General features: G+C 35.9%; 1 protein-coding gene across 1 annotated transcript in view; it reads left to right on the top strand.

The window, feature by feature from the left end:
• Positions 1-6,952: 6,952 nt before the first annotated feature.
• The window catches only part of LOC142343245 (26S proteasome non-ATPase regulatory subunit 11-like), a 37,969-nt gene continuing 21,923 nt past the window's right edge, over positions 6,953-22,998 (top strand). Inside the window, exon 1 of the mRNA XM_075395021.1 lies at positions 6,953-7,157. Coding sequence (XP_075251136.1) covers positions 6,963-7,157 — 195 coding nt within the window. The 5' untranslated portion in view covers positions 6,953-6,962. The remainder of the gene's footprint in view (positions 7,158-22,998) is intronic.

Genomic DNA, 22,998 nt, shown 5'->3' on the forward strand with positions numbered 1-22,998 from the left:
AAAATATATATTTCAATCTAAGTTCTGAATTAAACTTCAATCGACGCATCGTCATCAGAAGTTTTATAGTTCTAAGTTTGTGAAAACTGACAAGCCTCCCTTCCGAAAAAAAATCCAGATAGGAGTTTGCCAGTTTTACGTTAGTAGCGGTAATCTGATTCTCACGTGAAATATCTGCAGCTTGATTAATTTAAGCGTGTATTTGACTTATGATTTAAATAATTTTAACGTGGAACTCAGATGATAGCTGCTTAGGGCAAACTGGTACATTTCTATCGGAATTTTTTCCGTAAAATTCTTCTAATTTCTCTTGGACTTGGAGCAATTACAAATCTCGTAAAGTTTAAAGAAACTAAGATATCGTAATGAAACGCTCTTCAAAAACACCTTTGAATGCAGTTTCATGATTTGATTTTTAAATTTTGCTAATGATTATGTATATTCGTTCGTGCCATGATCCGGTGAAGTTACACACGAGTTCTGTGATTTCAGAGGCTAATTAGTTTGCTAATTTTCAAATACTGTCGAAACATGTATTCTGTGAAAGTTGTGACGACAGGGGGTTTTAAGATGTGACCATGGTTAGATAATCGCTGCGGTGTTTTTTAAACGTTTTTCTGAGAAAGATTATCTCAACAATTTTGCATTTAAAATCAACTAAACAGACATCTCAAAAATGTTTTGCTTTTATTCTCATTAATTGAATTCTGCATATGACTGTTTAATTTTGCTAACGAGTTTATATGTTTCTTGGTGCGGTGATCTGTAGAAATTTCTTTCTTTTTGTGTGAATTCACTGCCGAAATCTGTAGTTTGAAACCTCTTTGAAAGCATTTTCAAGTATGAAATGTAACTTTTCGAGAGAAATTCGCCTTCCATCAGTCGGTTTATGTTTCGCGCTGCAATCATCGCGAAATCATTTTATATTGTATATTCTAAGATCATGTATCTTCACAACTGTAGCTCCAAAATGGGGCCGAATTGGTCTATGAATTTGGAGTTCGTTCTCTAAGTATGATTTCACATTTTCGCAACATTTTCTCAAGCACCTTTATATCGTAGCTTTCCATTCTTTGCAATAATATGCTCTTTTTGGCATCGGTAAACTAGTTTGCTGCTATCCCAATCTGTTCGAAAACTATCTAAGAAGCATTGGATCAATAAAGCAATCAAAATACACTCTCATAGAACACAGCAAAACATGAACAGTTTTGAAATGCAAATCGAAAAGGTGGTCATCAAAGTTTTAACACTAACTGTGCAATTACTGCGTTGAAAAAGTTCTTGAAAACCATTGCAATTCACAAATAATTGAATAGATTTTCTTGAAGAGTGTAGTTTAAGCTTGCTGAATACATCTGTGTACAGCATTCGAGACATCCATTGTCAAAATCTCATATGAAAAAAAGGTTATTAAAATACTCCCCTCAGCCATGAAGTGACTCCCTTTTTGCAAGGGTATATAGAGAAAATCTTAGAGGTGAAGATCTTAAAAGCGAGGCAACAAAATATATATTTCAATCTAAGTTCTGAATTAAACTTCAATCGACGCATCGTCATCAGAAGTTTTATAGTTCTAAGTTTGTGAAAACTGACAAGCCTCCCTTCCGAAAAAAAATCCAGATAGGAGTTTGCCAGTTTTACGTTAGTAGCGGTAATCTGATTCTCACGTGAAATATCTGCAGCTTGATTAATTTAAGCGTGTATTTGACTTATGATTTAAATAATTTTAACGTGGAGCTCAGATGATAGCTGCTTAGGGCAAACTGGTACATTTCTATCGGAATTTTTTCCGTAAAATTCTTCTAATTTCTCTTGGACTTGGAGCAATTACAAATCTCGTAAAGTTTAAAGAAACTAAGATATCGTAATGAAACGCTCTTCAAAAACACCTTTGAATGCAGTTTCATGATTTGATTTTTAAATTTTGCTAATGATTATGTATATTCGTTCGTGCCATGGTCCGGTGAAGTTACACACGAGTTCTGTGATTTCAGAGGCTAATTAGTTTGCTAATTTTCAAATACTGTCGAAACATGTATTCTGTGAAAGTTGTGACGACAGGGGGTTTTAAGATGTGACCATGGTTAGATAATCGCTGCGGTGTTTTTGAAACGTTTTTCTGAGAAAGATTATCTCAACAATTTTGCATTTAAAATCAACTAAACAGACATCTCAAAAATGTTTTGCTTTTATTCTCATTAATTGAATTCTGCATATGACTGTTTAATTTTGCTAACGAGTTTATATGTTTCTTGGTGCGGTGATCTGCAGAAATTTCTTTCTTTTTGTGTGAATTCACTGCCGAAATCTGTAGTTTGAAACCTCTTTGAAAGCATTTTCAAGTATGAAATGTAACTTTTCGAGAGAAATTCGCCTTCCATCAGTCGGTTTATGTTTCGCGCTGCAATCATCGCGAAATCATTTTATATTGTATATTCTAAGATCATGTATCTTCACAACTGTAGCTCCAAAATGGGGCCGAATTGGTCTATGAATTTGGAGTTCGTTCTCTAAGTATGATTTCACATTTTCGCAACATTTTCTCAAGCACCTTTATATCGTAGCTTTCCATTCTTTGCAATAATATGCTCTTTTTGGCATCGGTAAACTAGTTTGCTGCTATCCCAATCTGTTCGAAAACTATCTAAGAAGCATTGGATCAATAAAGCAATCAAAATACACTCTCATAGAACACAGCAAAACATGAACAGTTTTGAAATGCAAATCGAAAAGGTGGTCATCAAAGTTTTAACACTAACTGTGCAATTACTGCGTTGAAAAAGTTCTTGAAAACCATTGCAATTCACAAATAATTGAATAGATTTTCTTGAAGAGTGTAGTTTAAGCTTGCTGAATACATCTGTGTACAGCATTCGAGACATCCATTGTCAAAATCTCATATGAAAAAAAGGTTATTAAAATACTCCCCTCAGCCATGAAGTGACTCCCTTTTTGCAAGGGTATATAGAGAAAATCTTAGAGGTGAAGATCTTAAAAGCGAGGCAACAAAATATATATTTCAATCTAAGTTCTGAATTAAACTTCAATCGACGCATCGTCATCAGAAGTTTTATAGTTCTAAGTTTGTGAAAACTGACAAGCCTCCCTTCCGAAAAAAAATCCAGATAGGAGTTTGCCAGTTTTACGTTAGTAGCGGTAATCTGATTCTCACGTGAAATATCTGCAGCTTGATTAATTTAAGCGTGTATTTGACTTATGATTTAAATAATTTTAACGTGGAACTCAGATGATAGCTGCTTAGGGCAAACTGGTACATTTCTATCGGAATTTTTTCCGTAAAATTCTTCTAATTTCTCTTGGACTTGGAGCAATTACAAATCTCGTAAAGTTTAAAGAAACTAAGATATCGTAATGAAACGCTCTTCAAAAACACCTTTGAATGCAGTTTCATGATTTGGTTTTTAAATTTTGCTAATGATTATGTATATTCGTTCGTGCCATGATCCGGTGAAGTTACACACGAGTTCTGTGATTTCAGAGGCTAATTAGTTTGCTAATTTTCAAATACTGTCGAAACATGTATTCTGTGAAAGTTGTGACGACAGGGGGTTTTAAGATGTGACCATGGTTAGATAATCGCTGCGGTGTTTTTTAAACGTTTTTCTGAGAAAGATTATCTCAACAATTTTGCATTTAAAATCAACTAAACAGACATCTCAAAAATGTTTTGCTTTTATTCTCATTAATTGAATTCTGCATATGACTGTTTAATTTTGCTAACGAGTTTATATGTTTCTTGGTGCGGTGATCTGCAGAAATTTCTTTCTTTTTGTGTGAATTCACTGCCGAAATCTGTAGTTTGAAACCTCTTTGAAAGCATTTTCAAGTATGAAATGTAACTTTTCGAGAGAAATTCGCCTTCCATCAGTCGGTTTATGTTTCGCGCTGCAATCATCGCGAAATCATTTTATATTGTATATTCTAAGATCATGTATCTTCACAACTGTAGCTCCAAAATGGGGCCGAATTGGTCTATGAATTTGGAGTTCGTTCTCTAAGTATGATTTCACATTTTCGCAACATTTTCTCAAGCACCTTTATATCGTAGCTTTCCATTCTTTGCAATAATATGCTCTTTTTGGCATCGGTAAACTAGTTTGCTGCTATCCCAATCTGTTCGAAAACTATCTAAGAAGCATTGGATCAATAAAGCAATCAAAATACACTCTCATAGAACACAGCAAAACATGAACAGTTTTGAAATGCAAATCGAAAAGGTGGTCATCAAAGTTTTAACACTAACTGTGCAATTACTGCGTTGAAAAAGTTCTTGAAAACCATTGCAATTCACAAATAATTGAATAGATTTTCTTGAAGAGTGTAGTTTAAGCTTGCTGAATACATCTGAGTACAGCATTCGAGACATCCATTGTCAAAATCTTATATGAGAAAAAGGTTATTAAAATGCTCCCCTCAGCCATGAAGTGTCTCCCTTTTTGCAAGGGTATATAGAGAAAATCTTAGAGGTGAAGATCTTAAAAGCGAGGCAACAAAATATATATTTCAATCTAAGTTCTGAATTAAACTTCAATCGACGCATCATCATCAGAAGTTTTATAGTTCTAAGTTTGTGAAAACTGACAAGCCTCCCTTCCGAAAAAAAATCCAGATAGGAGTTTGCCAGTTTTACGTTAGTAGCGGTAATCTGAATCTCACGTGAAATATCTGCAGCTTGATTAATTTAAGCGTGTATTTGACTTATGATTTAAATAATTTTAACGTGGAACTCAGATGATAGCTGCTTAAGGCAAACTGGTACATTTCTATCTGCATTTTCTCCTTAAAATTTTTCTTAATTTCTCTTGGAGCGTAATGAAACGCTCTTCAAAAACAGCTTTGAATGCAGTTTTGTGATTTGTTTTTTAATTTTTGCTAATGATTGTATATTCGTTTGTGCCGTGAACCGGTGAAGTTACACATGAGTTCTGTGATTTCAGAGGCTAAATAGTTTGCTAATTTGCAACTACTGTCGAAACAAGTTTCCTGTGAAAGTCGTGACGACAGGGAGTTTTAAGGCGTGACCATGGTTAGATAATCGCTGCTGTGTTTTTTAAACGTTTTTCTCAGAAAGATTATCTCAACAGTTTTGCATTTAAAATCAACTAAACAGACATCTCAAAAATGTTTAGCTTTGATTCTCATTAATTGAATTCTGCATTTAATTGTTTAATTTTGCTAACGAGTTTATATGTTTCTTGATGCGGTGATCTGCAGAAATTTCTTTCTTTTTGTGTGAATTCACTGCCGAAATCTGTAGTTTGAAACCTTTTTGAAAACATTTTCAAGTATGAAATTTAACTTTTTTCGAGAGCAATTCGCCTTCCATCAGTTGGTTTATGTTTCTCGCTGCAATCATCGAGAAATCATTTTATATTGTATATTCTAAGATCATGTATCTTCACAACTGTAGCTCCAAAATGGGGCCGAATTGGTCTATGAATTTGGAGTTCGTTCTCTAAGTATGATTTCACAACATTTTCGCCACATTTTCTCAAGCACCTTTATATTGTAGCTTCCCATTCTTTGCAATAATATGCTCTTTTTGGCATCGCTAGGCTAGTTTGCTGCTATCCCTCTCTGTTCGAAAACTACCTAAAAAGCATTTGTTCATCAAAGCAATCAAATTGCACGCTCTCAAGTTTGCACAGCGAAAGTATTTTTATATTGTGCTTTGATTATTGGTTTTCAAAAAGAGTATTATCTGATCAAGCGGTTGTTGGATTGGCATGGAATTTGTTTGGAAGATGATATGGGCCTTTTCGTGACGTTATTTAATTGCTCTCGCTCTCGAACGAAGTTTTTATAGCAATTATTGTAGACGTGTCTTTTTTATGCAAAACTCTTTTGATAATAGAGTTCAATTGAATGACAATCCAAGCTAAGCATTTCTATGAGCTCAGGTTGCATTACTGTAAAATCAATTTTTTCTGAAAAAAAATGCTTACAAAACAGCGTAGGGATTATCTATCAGTGGTCACATATCAGGACCCCACCCTCGTCACGGGAATTGCAAACGCGACGTGGTGAATTGAAGAGGAACCAAGCCCTACTATTTTGGTAATAAATCGACGAAAATTGATTGAAGTCACAATTTAATGTAATTTAAGATTAATTAAATTTGAATTAATCAGTTTTTTCGAAGATTTGAAAATTGGCTTGTATTCCCCTTTTCTATTTGTTCAAACTCTCCCAATTTGTTTTGGTGTTAAAATCTTTATGTTAAACAGTCTTTTGTGGTAAACTTGAGTCTTTTGCGGAGTAATATAAAAGTGGCATCATTGCACAGCTCTTGGCGAACTGACTCATTCATTGATGAGACTGTCTATTTGTTTTTGTTTCTGCAAGAAAAAGGGAGTCTTGAAAGCTTATATCAGTTTTTTTTACATTCAAAAATTTAACAGATGTTGAGAAAAGAAAACATTATTTTACTTTTTTAATGCAACAATTATGAACTAAACACATTAAGAGTTAATTCAGATTTTTGTTGCAAAGCTTTATTAGCTCTTTCGAAAAGCTGTCGATGGTCAATCTTTGAGAGTTTAAAACGAAGAGTACGCAAACTAACTTGCCAGAACAATTAGTTCAAAACATTTTAGAATATTTGTTCTTTCGAAAATGGAATGTAACCTTTACTCTGGCCTTCTATGGTGAGTCCTCTCGTTATGTAGCAGCATAACTATGTTCAAATTCATAAATGAGGATGTGCATCTAGGATAAATATTTTAACGTTTCAGTGTTTTCAAGTTTTTGTTTTCCAAGTTTTTGACGCGTTAGAGTATAATGTGCGAGCGTTTTTCATTACCAATCCTCCTTGTTTGTTCGGCTGATTCCTCACCGCCGAGCTGTTTTAAAAGAACGTAAACTGAGAACTTGTCTCTTTCTCCCTATCTCTCTCAGTGAATGATTGAATGAGTTGATTGATGGTTGTTTGAGATAGAATGGCAGCAGGCACAGCAGTCTTACCTCCTCAAACCACATCAACACCATCCGCTTCTTCTTCAGCTGCGGGAGTGGAAGTGGACATCAATGCCAGTCTGGAGACTATCCTGAGTGAGGCCAGACAGATGGCTGAGAAGAAAGACCACCACAACCTCAGACAGCTCATCATCGACAACAGGCCAAAACTCCTACAGGTTTATTTTTAATAGCCGCAAAGCAATAGCTGGGTCTCAAATTTTTATAGCTGCGAAGCGGTAACCTTAGCGGAGATATATTGCGGTGCTCTTGGTTTTTTTACACTTCAAAGATTTTTGAATTGTAATGGGGCGCTGTCTTTTTTTTGTAAGATGTTTTCACACCTTTCTTTTAAAACAGGTAAAGATCAGCGTGCATCAAGTTTCATTAGACGCCCTTAGCCGCGTTTAGTAGTCCTTCAAGTGCTTAGAGTGTTGAAGGTACTGGGAAGGCAGTAATTCAAGGTTAAAAAGGTCATTTCTAGGAGTTTTTGACCCCAAAATGGGGGAATTTTTCGCGTTTTTTGTCATTATCGTAAATGGCCTTCAGAATAAAAGCTGCTAGAGTTTTAGCAATGATTTTTTGTTTAGTTTGTTTGATCGTTTTTGTTTTTTCGCCTTTTTAGATTGTCTTTTTGGCTGAGATTGTTCAATTGATCTGCTGGTCAGATACATTAGTTGTTTTTCATTCAACTCTTTGGATTGTTTTCAAAACTTGTCCTGTTATGTTTATTTGTAAGATTTAGCCGCGTTTGGTAGTCTTTGCAAAGCTTAAAGTGGTGAAGCTACTGGGAAGGTCGTAGTTCAAGGTTAAAACTTCATTTTTATGAATTTCTGAGCCCAAAATGTTGCAATTTTTTTTTCGAAATTTTTGTTTGACCAGTCTAAAATAGAGGTTTTCAAAAGTTGATTAAGGTCTTTTGCAAGACCTAATAACTTCTTATGACCATTTTAAGAGCTACTTATTTTGGTACTCTAAACATAAACAAGCATACCATACCAATTTTTTCAATTTTTCTAGTTCTTTGAGAAGTTTCTCATTTTTGAGTTTCTCTGCCCTGTGTCAAGGAAACCCCTCTAGGGTTTGATAATAGTTTACTGAATAGTTTATAGTGGTAATGGAATGGTTTTTAGGATCACGAATTTTAGCAGTTTTTTAAATTAAAATTGCAATTTTTTTCAAATTTTTCTCGACATTTTTTATCATTGTTTTTCCAACCCCAGGGGCCAGCAAATCTCCTTTATTGTTTGATAAGAAGTTACTAAATGTTTTTTATTGGCTATGGAATGGTTTTCAGCATTTTAATATCACAAATTTTCTGATAGAACTTCTTTCAAGCAATTTTCTGATAGAACTTCTTTCAAGGTTTTAGATATTTATGTCATTCTTTTAGGTTTCGCCAGCCTCAAAAGCCAAGAAACCTGCTCTAGGGTTTGATAATAGGTTATTGCATGGTTTCTATTGGTATTGGAGTGTTTTCTGAGATTTTATTTTTACGAGTCATAGCAATTGTTTTTTTTTAATTTCTCATTTTTCAAATTTGAATATTTTTGATATTTTCTGAGTTTTTCCGGCACTAGGGTCCGAGGAAGCTCCTGATCTAGGTTTTTATAATAGATAACTGCATAACTGCTAGAAGTAATGGAATGGTTATCAATATTTTTTTAACACGAGTCTCGGCAATTTTTTCATAAAATTTTATATTTTTTCAAATGTTCTGAATATTATTATCATGTTCCAAGTTTATCGATCTTTCTGAGCCAGTAAAGGTATTGAAGGCTTCAAAAAGGGATACTTAATAGTCTCCGGAGCTAATGAAATTGTTCTGAAGATACTAATATCACAAATTTTAGAAAGTTTTTGTTAAAATTTGCATTTAATTCAAATTTATTTTGATTTTGTCATTTTCGAGTTTAACGATCTTTACTAGCCAACGAAGACTTTTTAAGTCGTGCAGATGGGTTAAATATCAGAACTCGAGAGGTTTTGAACATTTTTTCCCTGCGTGATTTGGAAGCTTCTCAAATTTTGCATTCATTTTTTTAAGCATTTGTCATATTTAACTGTAGCGGCAAATAAATATCTTTTAAGGCTTGTGCTTGAGTTAATGATTTTATTGAATTGTATCATACTTGTACTTTATTTGGCTATTATCAGGGTAAAAGCTTCAAGATTTATAGCAATCATTAATGTTTTGTTTATTTGGTTCGTTTATTTCATTTTCTCAACTTTTGAGATGGGATTGTTCAATTGAGCTGCTGGTTAGGTTCTTTAGTTCTCAGTTGTTCATTCAATTCTTTGGATTGTACTTCAGAACACTTGTCATGCCATGTTATTTGTGAGATGGTTTCACACCTTTTTCCATGGCTTTGAGCTTTCAAAACGGGATAAACAGGTAAATCGCAGGTTTCATTAGACTCCCTTATATGGTTTTGGCAATCTCTTGAGTGCTTAGAGTGGTGAAGTTGCTCGGAAGGTCGGAATTCAAGATTGAACGGTAATGGTGCAATTTTTAACGTTTTTTTGTCTTTTTCGAGTTTTTTTTTGCTTGACCAGTCTTAAATTGACGTTTATGAAACCTGTTAAAGAGTTAATTACCTTTTATAACTTTTTTTGTGCTATGTTTTGATGTGTTTGAACAAATTACGTGTGACCATGATACGTTCGAACTTGATGCGTTAGAACATTATACGTTTGAAACACTAAATATACTAATTTTTGCTCTTTTTTTCAATTTTTTGAAAGTGCCATTTTTTAGAGTTTTTCCAGCCCCTAGGACCGGGGAACCCCCTCTGGTGGTGGATAATAGGTTATTGCCGAGTTTCTAGTTGGAATGGTAGGGTTTTTAACAGTTAAATTTCCGGACGTTTTCAAATTAACTGAAAATTCTGGTCAGTTTCCTGTTCGAGTTTATCAAACTATGGGCCTGTGAAGCACTTTAGGCTTGAAATTAGGTTACTGAATAGTTTCTGGTGACAATGAAACAGTTTTGAAAATATTAATATCACAAATTTTTGTAGCATTGTTTTAGAATTAGCGACTGTCTTCAATTTTTTTGTCATTTTCTGAGTTCAGCGATCTTTAAGGGCCAATGCAGATGGGCTACTGGAAAGATTCGAAAATCAAACAATTGGTTTTGGTCATATATTTATATATATATATATATATATATATATATATATATATATATATATAATGCGAGGTTTAGAAAACTTAAAGAAATTTGCAATTTTCATTTTTAAGCATTTATCTTATTTCATATCATTGTTCTAAGTGTTTATGCTAAATCTTTACTGGATAATAGACCTTTTCAAGGCTTCTGCGTTGGTTAATGGTTATTTTTGAACGGATAAAATTTGGCCTTTAGGGTAAAATCTTCAATAGTGTTGGCAATGATAATATTTTTGTTTAGTTTATTTGAATATTTTAGTGTTTTAACTTTGGAGACTCCTTCTCTCTGGCTGACATTGTTCATTTCATCTGCTGATCAGTTACAGCAGTTTTTAATTTTCCATTCAATGTTTTGGATTGTACTTCAGGACTTGTCCTGCTATGTTTTTTTCGTCGTCTGAAACTCTTTTTAGTTTTATATTTGTTCACACAGCAAAGCTGAAGTCAGATTTTCTGAATGATTTCTTCCTCACACGAACGGCATTTCGCTCGTGACTTCGAATCTCACTCTCTTTAGCCAACGTTTTTAGCTCATTTGCGTGAATAGATTTTGAACATACCTGACACCTCGCTCAATAAAATGAATTTTTGCACTTAAAACTTTAATTTGATTTATTTTAAGGTCAAATCAACCCATATATGTAATAAAAGTCCCCAATGAAAAAGCTTCTGAGCAATGAATTTATGCAAAATTTATTATTTTATCGCTAAACAAAGCTTTTTTGAGCGGCGCCGATAACTTTTTCAACTTATATCTGTATCCGTTTCTTTGTCTATTATACGGCACGCAAGTCTATTCTTTCGCAGCCATTCCGGAAACCTGCCGGCTCTGTTCACAATTCAGGAGCTATCTTTTTTACTACTCGAAGTGGAGTACATGTGGAGCGTCTTTGTTTTCCGTCAATTTTGTTGGAGGGTATTTGAAACAGGAGTGAAATGCATGACAACAAAGTGTTTGGCTAAAATTGCCGCCGACGAGGGATTTTTTAGCTGAGCGAGCAGTAGTAAAATTTGGGGTGGTCTACCGCACAGAAAATGTCTCCCTTCACCAATTAGTCTCGAACCCAATCATTTGGTGCTTTATATACCTTTTAGTTGTTTCTTATAGCTTTTTAGCCTAAACCACCGTACTACAGGAGCATCTTTTTGGCACATTTTTTGGCCAACATATACCAAACTTCATCAAGGTTAGTTCATACAAAGTTCGTTTATTAGCTCATTATTCACTGCTTTATCTTTGTGTTTGACATATTGCAAATTGACCAGTTTGCTTGATGTCCGTTGTGCTTCTTTGTCTTGTGTGCTCAATTTACCGAATCTTTATTTGGTGAAAATAAAAATGAATCCAAAACAATTCAACAGTAGACAAAAGAAGACAATAAAATTTTGTCTGATTTTCATTCATCACATTTTGTGTTTTGGCCTCGTCAAATCAAACCAACTTTATCTAGAATTGTCTATTGAAATCAACCCGAAATCAACCGTCTTATGCTGAAGTACGAAATACAAAATTTGAACCAAAGATTTCAAATTTAGAATGAGTTGTTTTGCATTAATAAGAGAATTAAACAAAATATAGTACTACAACAGTATTAGTGTATACACTTTCCACAAAGTTACAAGTTTTCAATTTCTTGATTAAGTTTCTAAAGTTCTAATCTGATGATTCTCTGAAATTTATTAGAGGCAAATCATCCTCTGACGCCAAGTCAACAACCGCGGGTGGGTTGTTTTCGCTCTCACTCTTTACCCTTTTGGTTGGTTTGATTTCAGCAATAGGAATCATTCGTTTAGTGATTCTCTCTCGTTTCGCTCGATTGTACTGTCTGTGGTAGATCATTAGGGCTGTAAATTCTCGCAAATGCATTGCCGTATACCTAAGCTCCCACATATCTCCATTTAGGCAAAACTTCTTAAAGTAGAAGAAGACACTCAAGATGATGTCCTGGGGGTCAAAGTATTTGACCGCGAACCGGTAGTACGTGGTGTCGGAATCTAAATAGAAACAAAATTATCTAGACATTTATCTATCAATCCTATTGCTTACATCAAGCCAGCCATATACCGTTTTAAAACTTGTTACCCCCAACCTATAGCAGACTACAGCATAGATGAAACAAATTATTACCCTTTATATCGCGAATCACTTCGCAGTTCTTACTGTCAACCCGCATTCGCTCGCAAGCGTTGAAGTTAACCACAATTCTCCTCTCACTATTGAATTTCCCCTCACTGATAACTTTCAATATGTCCGAATCAAGGGTACACGAATCCATTACTTCTGTGAAGTGGTGCTCAGGCACCGAAACTGATTGGTTTAGATACCGTTCACTGTTCGCAAACTTGAACAGTGTGATCTCGATATTGCTCCCGTCATCCGATTGATCTCGTGACACTCTAAGCAATCGCGTTGACGTTCGATATTCGAAGAAGTATCCCACTGTACTTTCCATGCCTGACCAGTTTTATTCGTTTAGATTTTAACTTTGAGTGACGAGATGAATCGGTTGCTCGGTGGCCTCCTTTTATAGTGGTTATCTTTTTGCGATAATTCTAATTGTTTGCATAAATTAAAAATATCTTGGCATTTTAATAGCTGGGGGATCACAATATTCCGTATTCATACCTTGAGCACACCATTGTGGCGTAAATTTGATTACTTTAGTTAATTATATCTTTTGGCGTGAACAAATTCTCCTTTGATGACACGGAAATGCGAATATTTCAATTATCTTAATTCAACTTTCTTTAATAAATCAGGAACTCTTATCATTTGCGGTTGTCTGATTTCAATACCCGAGGCCAAGCTATACTCATAGGTTTTATTTCTCAACTGCTTGAACCTCTGAATAGTAACACTAATCTCTCTCTGACTTTCTCTCCTTCTGCTGTGAAACAAAGATTGCAAAATATAATAGAATTCTACGAGGTGAGGGTTTTTGGTGTCAAAGACAAACTCTGTTAAAAGATGTTAGGTGTTTGGGATGTTAAAGAATTTCACAAAAAAAAATTATTGAAGGAATTGGGGTTTTAGGAACTTTATGCTAGGTGCTCCCGAAGAGCAAAGCTCTTCCTTTTTTTACCAAGAAAGAAGAACGAAGTTCTTCCTTTGCGTCTGAGCTTATCTTTTTTTTGCGTAAATAAATTATCAAGTGTATGGTCAGCACCATACTGATTTCGGATTGCAAACGTTTTGTATTTAAAATGAATCTGGAAGGAGTTCTTATTGGTATCATCATTTATCACAGCTCCTATCATTAATATTTTTGCCGTTCTTTTTAAATTTAGTATAGTATGATCCCGTCGTTTTTCTTTGCGTCGCGCTCTTCTCTTTAAAGCTGTTCTGCTTTAGTTGAATATGGATGGTGCTTGCAAATGCTCAAAGGTATCTTTAAATTTTAAATATGGAGCAAATACTCCTGTTTATATGATCAGACTGCCTCGCAAGCAGCAGGAACTTTATGCCAAGAGAATTCGAAGAGTTGTGCTCTTCCGTATTTTGAGAGAAAGATGGTTGGAATTGACCTAAAACTGTACGCACTCATTAGTCGTCCTGGCCGTCACGGGACGGACCGTTTATGTCTTAGAAAATATAAACTAAACAAGAGCTAAAAGAATGCATCAAATTTTTTGGAACATATCATTCACATCCTTTTAGCTCTTGTTTAGTTTACATATTTTTACTTGTAAAAGAGACTTAAGAGTTCAGTGTTCAGTTTTCTTGGTGTTGTGAGAGATCTGCTGGTTGCAAAAAGGACAGAATCAGATAATTTGATTATCAATGTTGATAATCAAATTATTTGGTTTTGTTCTTTTTGTTTCCTGCAGTTCTCTTATACCTCACCAAGGGTACTGAAACCTCCCTCTGGCTTTTGTCAGACCTGGCTACCTCTCGTCGAAGGGACCAGGCAGAAGTCGGGTGGAGGATAGTTAGGAAACAGACTTCGAAAAACTTCAGTTTTTCGGTGTCTGTTTCTAGACTATCCTCCACCCCCCTTCGGGACTAAAACTTACAAAAGATGCTTGGCTTCCCGGTTTTCAATAAACTGGACCCTCGCATCTTTTCTGGCGCTGTTCATAGAACAACGCCAGAGCTTTCCTTGTGGCCAAACTGCTACAAGGATTGCAGGATAATCGAACAAAAATTATGAAACCTGTTAAAGAGTTAATTACCTTTTATAACTTTTTTTGTGCTATGTTTCGATGTGTTTGAACAAATTCGGTGTGACCATGATACGTTCGAACTTGATGCGTTAGAACATTATACGTTTGAAACACTAAATATACTAATTTTTGCTCTTTTTTCAATTTTTTGAAAGTGCCATTTTTTAGAGTTTTTCCAGCCCCTAGGACCAGGGAACCCCCTCTGGTGGTGGATAATAGGTTATTGCCGAGTTTCTAGTTGGAATGGTAGGGTTTTTAACAGTTGAATTTCCGGACGTTTTCAAATTAACTGAAAATTCTGGTCAGTTTCCTGTTCGAGTTTATCAAACTATGGGCCTGTGAAGCACTTTAGGCTTGAAATTAGGTTACTGAATAGTTTCTGGTGACAATGAAACAGTTGTGAAAATATTAATATCACAAATTTTTGTAGCATTGTTTTAGAATTAGCGACTGTCTTCAATTTTTTTTGTCATTTTCTGAGTTCAGTGATCTTTAAGGGCCAATGCAGATGGGCTACTGGAAAGGTTCGAAAATCAAACAATTGGTTTTGGTCATATATTTATATATATATATATATATATATATAATGCGAGGTTTAGAAAACTTAAAGAAATTTGCAATTTTCATTTTTAAGCATTTATCTTATTTCATATCATTGTTCTAAGTGTTTATGCTAAATCTTTTCTGGATAATAGACCTTTTCAAGGCTTCTGCGTTGGTTAATGGTTATTTTTGAACGGATAAAATTTGGCCTTTATTGTAAAATCTTCAATAGTGTTGGCAATGATAATATTTTTGTTTAGTTTATTTGAATATTTTAGTGTTTTAACTTTGGAGACTCTTTCTCTCTGGCTGACATTGTTCATTTCATCTGCTGATCAGTTACAGCAGTTTTTAATTTTCCATTCAATGTTTTGGATTGTACTTCAGGACTTGTCCTGCTATGTTTTTTTCGTCGTCTGAAACTCTTTTTAGTTTTATATTTGTTCACACAGCAAAGCTGAAGTCAGATTTTCTGAATGATTTCTTCCTCACACGAACGGCATTTCGCTCGTGACTTCGAATCTCACTCTCTTTAGCCAACGTTTTTAGCTCATTTGCGTGAATAGATTTTGAACATACCTGACACCTCGCTCAATAAAATGAATTTTTGCACTTAAAACTTTAATTTGATTTATTTTAAGGTCAAATCAACCCATATATGTAATAAAAGTCCCCAATGAAAAAGCTTCTGAGCAATGAATTTATGCAAAATTTATTATTTTATCGCTAAACAAAGCTTTTTTGAGCGGCGCCGATAACTTTTTCAACTTATATCTGTATCCGTTTCTTTGTCTATTATACGGCACGCAAGTCTATTCTTTCGCAGCCATTCCGGAAACCTGCCGGCTCTGTTCACAATTCAGGAGCTATCTTTTTTACTACTCGAAGTGGAGTACATGTGGAGCGTCTTTGTTTTCCGTCAATTTTGTTGGAGGGTATTTGAAACAGGAGTGAAATGCATGACAACAAAGTGTTTGGCTAAAATTGCCGCCGACGAGGGATTTTTTAGCTGAGCGAGCAGTAGTAAAATTTGGGGTGGTCTACCGCACAGAAAATGTCTCCCTTCACCAATTAGTCTCGAACCCAATCATTTGGTGCTTTATATACCTTTTAGTTGTTTCTTATAGCTTTTTAGCCTAAACCACCGTACTACAGGAGCATCTTTTTGGCACATTTTTTGGCCAACATATACCAAACTTCATCAAGGTTAGTTCATACAAAGTTCGTTTATTAGCTCATTATTCACTGCTTTATCTTTGTGTTTGACATATTGCAAATTGACCAGTTTGCTTGATGTCCGTTGTGCTTCTTTGTCTTGTGTGCTCAATTTACCGAATCTTTATTTGGTGAAAATAAAAATGAATCCAAAACAATTCAACAGTAGACAAAAGAAGACAATAAAATTTTCATTGTCTGATTTTCATTCATCACATTTTGTGTTTTGGCCTCGTCAAATCAAACCAACTTTATCTAGAATTGTCTATTGAAATCAACCCGAAATCAACCGTCTTATGCTGAAGTACGAAATACAAAATTTGAACCAAAGATTTCAAATTTAGATGGAGTTGTTTTGCATTAATAAGAGAATTAAACAAAATATAGTACTACAACAGTATTAGTGTATACACTTTCCACAAAGTTACAAGTTTTCAATTTCTTGATTAAGTTTCTAAAGTTCTAATCTGATGATTCTCTGAAATTTATTAGAGGCAAATCATCCTCTGACGCCAAGTCAACAACCGCGGGTGGGTTGTTTTCGCTCTCACTCTTTACCCTTTTGGTTGGTTTGATTTCAGCAATAGGAATCATTCGTTTAGTGATTCTCTCTCGTTTCGCTCGATTGTACTGTCTGTGGTAGATCATTAGGGCTGTAAATTCTCGCAAATGCATTGCCGTATACCTAAGCTCCCACATATCTCCATTTAGGCAAAACTTCTTAAAGTAGAAGAAGACACTCAAGATGATGTCCTGGGGGTCAAAGTATTTGACCGCGAACCGGTAGTACGTGGTGTCGGAATCTAAATAGAAACAAAATTATCTAGACATTTATCTATCAATCCTATTGCTTACATCAAGCCAGCCATATACCGTTTTAAAACTTGTTACCCCCAACCTATAGCAGACTACAGCATAGATGAAACAAATTATTACCCTTTATATCGCGAATCACTTCGCAGTTCTTACTGTCAACCCGCATTCGCTCGCAAGCGTTGAAGTTAACCACAATTCTCCTCTCACTATTGAATTTCCCCTCACTGATAACTTTCAATATGTCCGAATCAAGGGTACACGAATCCATTACTTCTGTGAAGTGGTGCTCAGGCACCGAAACTGATTGGTTTAGATACCGTTCACTGTTCGCAAACTTGAACAGTGTGATCTCGATATTGCTCCCGTCCTCCGATTGATCTCGTGACACTCTAAGCAATCGCGTTGACGTTCGATATTCGAAGAAGTATCCCACTGTACTTTCCATGCCTGACCAGTTTGATTCGTTTAGATTTTAACTTTGAGTGACGAGATGAATCGGTTGCTCGGTGGCCTCCTTTTATAGTGGTTATCTTTTTGCGATAATTCTAATTGTTTGCATAAATTAAAAATATCTTGGCATTTTAATAGCTGGGGGATCACAATATTCCGTATTCATACCTTGAGCACCCCATTGTGGCGTAAATTTGATTACTTTAGTTAATTATATCTTTTGGCGTGAACAAATTCTCCTTTGATGACACGGAAATGCGAATATTTCAATTATCTTAATTCAACTTTCTTTAATAAATCAGGAACTCTTATCATTTGCGGTTGTCTGATTTCAATAACCGAGGCCAAGCTATACTCATAGGTTTTATTTCTCAACTGCTTGAACCTCTGAATAGCAACACTAATCTCTCTCTGACTTTCTCTCCTTCTACTGTGAAACAAAGATTGCAAAATATAATAGAATTCTACGAGGTGAGGGTTTTTGGTGTCAAAGACAAACTCTGTTAAAAGATGTTAGGTGTTTGGGATGTTAAAGAATTTCACAAAAAAAAATTATTGAAGGAATTGGGGTTTTAGGAACTTTATGCCAGGTGCTCCCGAAGAGCAAAGCTCTTCCTTTTTTTACCAAGAAAGAAGAACGAAGTTCTTCCTTTGCGTCTGAGCTTATCTTTTTTTGCGTAAATAAATTATCAAGTGTATGGTCAGCACCATACTGATTTCGGATTGCAAACGTTTTGTATTTAAAATGAATCTGGAAGGAGTTCTTATTGGTATCATCATTTATCACAGCTCCTATCATTAATATTTTTGCCGTTCTTTTTAAATTTAGTATAGTATGATCCCGTCGTTTTTCTTTGCGTCGCGCTCTTCTCTTTAAAGCTGTTCTGCTTTAGTTGAATATGGATGGTGCTTGCAAATGCTCAAAGGTATCTTTAAATTTTAAATATGGAGCAAATACTCCTGTTTATATGATCAGACTGCCTCGCAAGCAGCAGGAACTTTATGCCAAGAGAATTCGAAGAGTTGTGCTCTTCCGTATTTTGAGAGAAAGATGGTTGGAATTGACCTAAAACTGTACGCACTCATTAGTCGTCCTGGCCGTCACGGGACGGACCGTTTATGTCTTAGAAAATATAAACTAAACAAGAGCTAAAAGAATGCATCAAATTTTTTGGAACATATCATTCACATCCTTTTAGCTCTTGTTTAGTTTACATATTTTTACTTGTAAAAGAGACTTAAGAGTTCAGTGTTCAGTTTTCTTGGTGTTGTGAGAGATCTGCTGGTTGCAAAAAGGACAGAATCAAATAATTTGATTATCAATGTTGATAATCAAATTATTTGGTTTTGTTCTTTTTGTTTCCTGCAGTTCTCTTATACCTCACCAAGGGTACTGAAACCTCCCTCTGGCTTTTGTCAGACCTGGCTACCTCTCGTCGAAGGGACCAGGCAGAAGTCGGGTGGAGGATAGTTAGGAAACAGACTTCGAAAAACTTCAGTTTTTCGGTGTCTGTTTCTAGACTATCCTCCACCCCCCTTCGGGACTAAAACTTACAAAAGATGCTTGGCTTCCCGGTTTTCAATAAACTGGACCCTCGCATCTTTTCTGGCGCTGTTCATAGAACAACGCCAGAGCTTTCCTTGTGGCCAAACTGCTACAAGGATTGCAGGATAATCGAACAAAAATTGTTCCTGATCCTCTAACTAATTTTAATCAGAATTTCTTTGGAAGGCGTGTCTTGCTAGTTAAAGCCTTGCCAGACTTAACTTAGGCATATTTTGTTAGTGACATCCGGATAAATCTCTATAATAAATTTTGGTTTAGGAATTATGGTGAAATGCGACTTTTGCAACGAAAACTTTTCGAAACGACAAGACCTTCTTACTCATAAACATCAAAAGCACTCCGAGCTTCCTGATACAACTTTTCGATGCGGTCATTGCCCAACAAATTTTACGCTTGCCAAAAATTTAGTACGTCATCTCAAGAATATTCATAAATATAATCGTTCGGTAAGATGCACCTCTTGTCAAACGTTCTTCGGTCTTGAAGAGGACTGGCAGAATCACTGCTCTGCCGAACATTCAGTTTTCGCTTCTACACGTAGAACTAATCCATCTGAAATACAGCAGAGCCATGAGTTTGTATTGGAGCGTGAGAGAAAAGCTGTGCGAGAACATTTTCAGTCTTTTCGATTGAAAATGACAAACGACTCTAGCTTCGACCCTTTTGAGTTCCTTGTGAATAACGAAACTGCCATTGAAGAATTTGTTAGCAAAAAGTTGGAGACTATGATTACAATTAAGTTTGGAATTTGCATTGAAGTAAGTTTCGTCAAGCCCTTAACAGACGATAGCACTGTCTGCTACTTCCACAGTCCAATGGAAAGTCTCTCAACAACTCTAACCGCTGACGAATATTATTCGCACGTCGATAAACTTTTGTCTAAAATGAACGTTTTCGGCACGGCTGGTAGTGGCTGGGTAATTGAAAAATTAAACCTGGTTGAACTAAAAATTTCGAAATTTGCGCCTCTTCGGGCTGGTTCTTATATCGCTTCGCCGCCAGAACTTGAAAATCAACGCAAGTCAATTCTTAACATTAGAAACTGGAAAGACAATCTGTGCTTCCGTTACTCTGTGTTAGCTGCACTTTTTCCGGTAAAACAAAATCAGGACAGGCCTCAAAGTTATCGGAAACATCTCAGCCGTTTATTTTACAATCCACGAAAAATGCCAATAGCTTTAGCTGACATTCCAACGTTTGAGAAAAACAATCATTTGAAAATCAATGTATTCGCGTACGAACAAAAAAAGATTTACCCTGTTTACTTGACAAAGTACAAAAATTCCGCGAAGCGGATAGATTTGCTTCTCCTATCTGAAGAGAACAATTGGCATTACTGTCTGATTAAAAACTTGGATCGTGTAATGAAAGTTCTGCTCCGATCTCCCGCCACTGCGAGGTCGAAGAACAATATAAGAAAGTTTTGTGAGCGTTGTCTGCAGAGCATTGCACGAGAAAAAATAAAACTTCACAAATCTCTTTGTGAGCATCATCAGCCGCAAGTTATTGAAATGCCCAAAGATGGCTCAACAGTAAAATTTAAAAACTGGCAAAAGACTTTCAAGTGTCCTTTTGTTGTGTATGCGGACTTAGAAGCTCTTGATGTGCGCACGGATTCATTCGAATCCGTTGAGAAGCTTATTGAAAACGGCCTGAATAATGGACGTGCTTCAAGTTGTGTTATCGAAAATCAGTATCCCTGTAGTTTTGGTGTTGTTCTCGTTGACAGCAGAAATTCTGAGGTCCGCATGGAAAAGTTTTATAGAGGCGAAGATTGTATTGCAGTTTTGATGGACACTCTGCGGAGCTGGGTCAAATGGACGGAATCGGAACGCCAACGCTTTCGATTTCTGAAGCTATCGAATTCAAAAAAACGTGAGCTTATTGAACATTGGGCCAACCCCTGTTGCATTTGTCAAAAATGTTTTGAAATGGACGACGATAAGGTTATCCATCATTGTCATTTAACAGGAACAGTTTTTGGGGTGGCTCACAATGCGTGTAATTTGAAGGTTACCGTAGGATCTTTCCTCCCTGTTTTCTTCCACAATCTATCTCGTTATGATGCGCATCACATTGTCAAATACCTCAAGTTGAAGGATAACGAAATTCTTTCGGCAATTTCAAGAAATGAGGAAACGTTTATTTCATTTTCGGTTCAAGTTCCGATACGTAGTTATATAAACAAATCTGGTGTTGAAAGAATTGTTCGGAACGAAATTCGATTTCTTGATAGTTTCAACTTTATGGCTTCAGGTCTTGATTCTTTAGCGCAGACACTTCAAGATGATGATTTAAAACTTCTCCGACACCATTTTCAAAGTTATTCCAATTCCGACTTCAGAAAAATTAGGAGTAAAGGTCTCTTTCCCTACTCCTATTTGAATTGTTTCGAAAAATTTGATGAAATTGGTCTGCCCCCTTTCGGTGACGACTGGAGAAATACTTTAACAGGGAAGATAGATATTACGGAAGAGATGTACAGAAAAGCAGTTGACATGTATCATCTGTTCAAATGCAACTCTTTTGGCGACTATCACGATGCGTATTTGCAAACTGACGTTTTCCTACTTGCTGATGTATTTGAATTGTTCCGATCTGTTTGTATTAAGGTATACCGCTTGGATCCAGCTTACTTCTATAGTGCCCCCAATCTTAGCTGGGATGCGATGTTGGTAACCACCGAAGTTGAACTTGGGTTGTTATCGGATGTTGATATGCTTCTTTTCTGCGAAAAGGCGATAAGAGGGGGATTGAATGGAGTTGGGGCGCTTCGGCATTTCCGGGCCAACAACAAAGATTTGCATAATTACAACAAGAACGAGAAATCAGTGTACGGAGCGTTTTTTGACGTTACTTCTCTTTATGGAGGAATCATGATGAAAAAGTTACCAAAAGATGGATATCAGTGGGCTTAGTTTTCAAATATTGAGGAACTCATCGACACCTATAAGAAAAACAATAGTTTGGGCTATTTTGTTGAAGTAGACCTGGATTACCCAGCATCAATTCATGACGACCACTCTGATTTCCCCTTAGCGCCTGAAAAACTAGTAATAAGTGAGGAATGGTTGTCACCCTATAGTAAGAATCTTGCTGCGAACAGGACATCTGTTGCAAAGTTAGTGGAGACGTTGTTTCCCAAGCAGCATTACATCTGCCATATTGAAAACCTAATGTTCTATTTAGCGCAGGGGCTTCAAGTACTGGCTCTTTACCGCGTTCTTCAATTCAATCAATCAGACTGGCTGCGCCCTTATATAGAAAAAAATACGACTATGCGTAAACAGGCGGCAACAGCCTTTGAGAAAAATTTTTACAAACTGATGTCTAACGCATGTTTCGGTAAAACAATGGAGAATAAACGAAATAGAAAAAATATTCAATTTGTTTCTGAAGAAAGCAAAGCCTCGAAACTTACGTCAAAGCCAACCTTCAAATCTTTTCAAATTATTAGTGAGAACTTGTGCTCGGTATATTTATCTGTACCAAATATAAAGTGGGACAAACCAACGCCTGTTGGAGCAGCGATCCTGGATCTTTCAAAGCTTGCTCTATACAATTTTCATTATAACGAGATGAGACCTAGATACGGCAAGCGAATTTGTGTTACGTATAAAGACACTGACTCGCTTCTCTATCGCATAGAAACTGAGGATCTCTACAGAGACATGCAAGATTTCAAGCACTTACTGGATCTTAGTGACTACCCAACTTCGCATCCTCTCTTTGATCCAACAAATAAAAAGGTTCCTTTAACAATGACGGATGAGTTAAACGGGGCAGTTTTAGAAGAAAGCGTAATCTTGCGGTCCAAAATGTACAGTATCAAATTTACGAGTGGTGTTAAGCAAAGTGCAGAAGGTGTTCAAAAAGTCCTGAAAAAAACTCTGCATCACGAGAAATACCTGGAATGTCTTCAAAGTGGTATCAGCAGCCGCGCGCCAATGACAAGGATTCATTCATCCAATCATCAGATCAAAGTTACTACAACAAATAAAACGGCTCTAAGTTGTTTCGATGACAAACGATTTATACTTGCAAATGGCGTAGATACACTTCCTTACGGACATTATAGCCTACAGCAGATTCCT

This window comes from Convolutriloba macropyga, chromosome 7 (genome assembly GCF_964194025.1).
Source record: "Convolutriloba macropyga chromosome 7, txConMacr16.3, whole genome shotgun sequence".
Classification (NCBI taxonomy): domain Eukaryota; kingdom Metazoa; phylum Xenacoelomorpha; order Acoela; family Convolutidae; genus Convolutriloba; species Convolutriloba macropyga.